The sequence below is a fragment of the Tasmannia lanceolata genome, unplaced genomic scaffold (assembly GCF_043159265.1).
Source record: "Tasmannia lanceolata isolate RefF3 unplaced genomic scaffold, GAP_Taslan_0.1 ptg000037l, whole genome shotgun sequence".
Classification (NCBI taxonomy): Eukaryota; Viridiplantae; Streptophyta; class Magnoliopsida; order Canellales; family Winteraceae; genus Tasmannia; species Tasmannia lanceolata.
The window spans coordinates 46,405,345-46,409,189 of record NW_027518714.1 but is presented as its reverse complement, the minus strand read 5'-3'; the positions used below and the strand labels follow the sequence as shown (position 1 = coordinate 46,409,189).

Genomic DNA, 3,845 nt, shown 5'->3' with positions numbered 1-3,845 from the left:
GCTGAAATCCTGAAATTCGGTAAAGACACACGAAATGACGATTTTTTTTATTTCGGCCAAAAACCGAAATTTCGCCGAAATTTGGTAAAGACACACAGAATAAAAAATTAATATTTTTTTTCAAATTTCACCGAAATTAACGAAATTTCAGAAATTTAGGTCAAAATTTCGTACGTTTCGCCAATTTCAGTTTTCGGATGAAATTTAAAACCATCCTTAGGCTTACTAAAATGGGTATTATACCATCTTCGCATTGACAGCACAAAATGCTAATTAGAGGACCCAAGGGCAAAGAGTACAGACATGATTAAGTAGAAAAAACATACAACTTCACTGGAGCATTCAAGCGTCCTTGGCTTTCTACTTGAGGCTCTTCAATTTGCAGGCCAAATTAGAGAGTGCCTTGTAAGACGACCCTCCTTCCTCCAGCGCCAAGGCACTGGCTTCTTTGAGCTTTTGCACCGTTTTCTTCAATTCCTTCCCTTCTTCACCTTCAATTAGTTCCTTAGCCACTCGCACAATATCCTCCCTCTCTATCAATCCCCCATCTCCAGCTTTAGGCCTCAGTGCAACCTTGAGATCCTCCACCAAAAGCAACGCATTCATCTTTTGCTCTGCATACAGAGGCCAAGCTATCATGGGTATGCCATGGACGATGCTCTCGAGGCTCGAATTCCACCCACAGTGGGACACAAACCCACCAGTGGACCCATGGCTAAGGACTTCTACTTGAGGTACCCACGAAGACACCACAAATCCCAACCCCTTTGTTCTTGACAAGAACCCTTGTGGTAAATAGTCGAAAGGATCGTCTATGCTTTGGGCAGCAAAAAGCTTCGCATTCGCCTCTTTCTTATGTGGGCTTCTTACAACCCATAAGAACCTTTGTCCACTCATCTCCAACCCAAATGCCAATTCATTCAATTGCTCCAAAGAGAGGACTCCACCACTTCCGAAGCATACGAATAACACAGACCCTCTGGGCTGCTCGTCCAACCATTTCGCCCAATCGGCACCGCCGGTATTTCCGGTACCAGTCCTTACCTGATATTAATGATTAAATAATAGCAACTCTAACGACTTAAGCTTTTGGAATAATTGGTTGTTTCACATGACATGTATTGCCTCAAGTAGGTTCCGGGTTAAAAACCCAATAACTACTTGATATTAAAAATGCAAATGTACGGCCCAAGTAAAAAAGGACGGTCACTGGTTAGGGGGAGTATTGAAGTATAAAATATAGGGAAAATTACAGTTACAACCCATGGCTTTTCAATGTGTATAACAATATAAGGTAGACCTCCTTCGTTGATGGTCCGTCACTTTAACTCCATGGAATGACTCAAAGTATAAGGTAGACCCCCTCCAATTCAGAATTGATTCACATGCAGCTGGGTTGAACCAGAGAACTTAATTGGAATAGATAGTGTTTCGATAGTGTTTCAATATAGGGTCTACAATATACACATTGAAAAGTAAAGGAATGTAGTTGATGAGTTTGAAACTACAGGATTATTAGATGTAACCGTAATTTTTCCTAAAATATAAATGATTAATCAACATGAGTTTATATGGTGCTTGATTGGGCATGCTCGTGGAAGAGGCACCACCGTTGATATTTGATACGACGGAAGCACATTTTTTAAGATGGTACCGTCGAATGGAGACTGACATACTGGTCGTGCAGCTTACATGAGCATGCCCCGTCAGCACCAAATAATTTCTCAAAAAAAAAAAAACCACGCGATTGCTTCGGATTGATGATTTTCTGATTTCATGATTGATTCAGATCCGGATTTCCCGTCAATCAAGACTGACATACTGGTCATGCAGCTTACATGAGCATGCTCCATCAGGCACCATATAATTTCTCTAAAAATACTAACTGCAGCAGCTTAAGCTTTTAGAATGATGAGGAATGCTAAACTCAAGGGCGCCCTTGAAAAAATCAAAGTACATTTATGTAAAAGTCAAAGAACATCCGATTTTTGTAAGGGCTCGCCCGAGTTTAGAATGATGGGCTGTTTCACATTACCAGAGGTCCGATAGGATAAACCGGAGGGTTCGTGGCTCCATCTGACTTCAAAGCTTTAACAGCCTCCGGCTCCAAGTCCACCAAGCTATTTACCAAAACACCCTCGGCCTCTTTGTAAAGTCTAGACTGGTTCAGCATAGCAGCATAACCGTCACAAGACCGGTCGGATAACGCATCGGGCATTTCTGATGGTGGAATCGGCACACAACCAGGGAATTTCAATGGTTCAGGTAGATCCCTATACTCTCCCAAAAATGTGGCATCTAGTGTGGGCAAATTGAGCAAGAATGATAAACCCATAAAGGTGGAGGGAAAATAAAGGTATGATGAGACCCCAACTTCTTTGGCTACTTCTATTGCTTCTGCTCCGAAAAGGTCCACGACTAGGGCCACAAGTGGCGTGGTGGATGCTAAGGTTTCCAACACGTTGCGAAGGTTAGGGAGAGAGCGTTTAATGGCGATACAAGCACGGCCTTCGACTCTCGCTTCTTGAGGGAGGTCATCTAAAGAAACAGGAGGGAGAACGACGGACCTTACCTGTTGGGTATAAATTTGGAGTAGAGATCAGTTCAATAATATAATTGAAAAATCAAACAACTATTTTGAAAGGACCTTAAATTTGGGGTATGAGATTAGTTCAACAACATAATTGACAAATCAAATAACTATTATGAAGATTACGGAATCAAAAGTCCAAAGCATTTAAAGTTTTTAAATGATTAAAATTCCAGGAAGTGATATATCCGCCCCTTTAGATTACTTGGAACACCAAGTAGCAATGTATCAGTGACTGCAGAGTGGCTGATTTACTTCACGTAAGAAGGATTCAATGGGGCTGACAGTGTATCAATGACTGCAGAGGGGTTGATTTACTTCACGTCTTGACTTGGTTCTGCATCCTCTATTTTTTTAACAATACCGAGTCAGGTACTTCTCCTACCAGTGTCAAATAGAACATGCTGAACAAAATCTTCTTCTTGTAAAGCCTGCTCGATTTAGAACGGGAAAATCATAATTTGGAACCATTAGAAAAATTTTAAAAATGAAACCATTAGTTTTGAAGAACAACGAGCAATTAATAGGTACGACAACGAATGTTCCAGCAAGCCTTACAAGGAGCTCTAGGAACTCTGGATAGTTGTCTGAAGGATTCAATGAGGCTGATTGCCAGCCTCATACACTGTTGCTGGGAGTCCCAAGTAATCAAAAGGGGTGGATATATCACTTCCCAAATTCCATCAGTACACACCTTGTCTGGCAGGCCTGCTTTGACGTCGTTTTGGATTTCCAAAGAGTATCCATCGGAGATGGTGATGAATGTTACTGTAATGTTGTGATGGAGAAGAAATCGCTTTGCTAATTCTATGCATGGAATGAGATGACCCATTCGCGGACTGGATAGAATAGCAACATTAGGGAGTTGGATCTCATCCATGGATGCTACCTCTCTCTCTCTCTCCTTCTATCTCTCTCTTCTGCAGTTTTTGGAGAGGAGAAGGGATGGGGTTTAAATAGGGGTGAGAATTTGGAAGTTGCTGTCTACTTTTAGATTATTGAGAGGAAGGGAGATTGTACCAGAGAGAGAGAAGGGCATCCGAGTTATTTTGGTTCACAGTTGAAACGCGTATGTATAAGGGTGTCAATTTTGGCTCGGGCTCGGAAGCTCGCTCGAGCTCGGCTCGAATCCGTAACGAGCCGAGACCGATTTAGGCCAGGCTCAGCTCATTAAGGCTCGTTAAGAATTTAATATGTTTAAATATATATATATATATATATATATATATATATATATATATATATATATATATAT

General features: G+C 41.3%; 1 protein-coding gene across 1 annotated transcript; it reads right to left on the bottom strand.

Annotated features, from left to right (window-relative positions):
- Nucleotides 1-253: 253 nt before the first annotated feature.
- On the bottom strand, nucleotides 254-3,631 carry LOC143861875 (hydroquinone glucosyltransferase-like). The gene is made up of 3 exons (XM_077372829.1): nucleotides 3,285-3,631; nucleotides 2,036-2,572; nucleotides 254-1,044 (listed from the first exon to the last, which is right to left on the bottom strand). Exons 1-3 carry the CDS (start codon nucleotides 3,468-3,470, stop codon nucleotides 361-363), a joined length of 1,407 nt encoding a protein of 468 aa, XP_077228944.1. The 5' UTR covers nucleotides 3,471-3,631; the 3' UTR covers nucleotides 254-360.
- Nucleotides 3,632-3,845: the final 214 nt, after the last annotated feature.

What these genes read in the sequence shown, in the direction of transcription:
- LOC143861875 (XM_077372829.1), bottom strand. Translation starts at nt 3,470, where the DNA reads ATGGATGAGATCCAACTCCCTAATGTTGCTATTCTATCCAGTCCGCGA. An exon ending in AAGCAGGCCTGCCAGACAAG is followed by an intron (nt 2,573 to 3,284) that starts GTGTGTACTGAT and finishes TATACCCAACAG; the next exon opens with GTAAGGTCCGTCGTTCTCCC. An exon ending in TTTATCCTATCGGACCTCTG is followed by an intron (nt 1,045 to 2,035) that starts GTAATGTGAAAC and finishes CATTAATATCAG; the next exon opens with GTAAGGACTGGTACCGGAAA.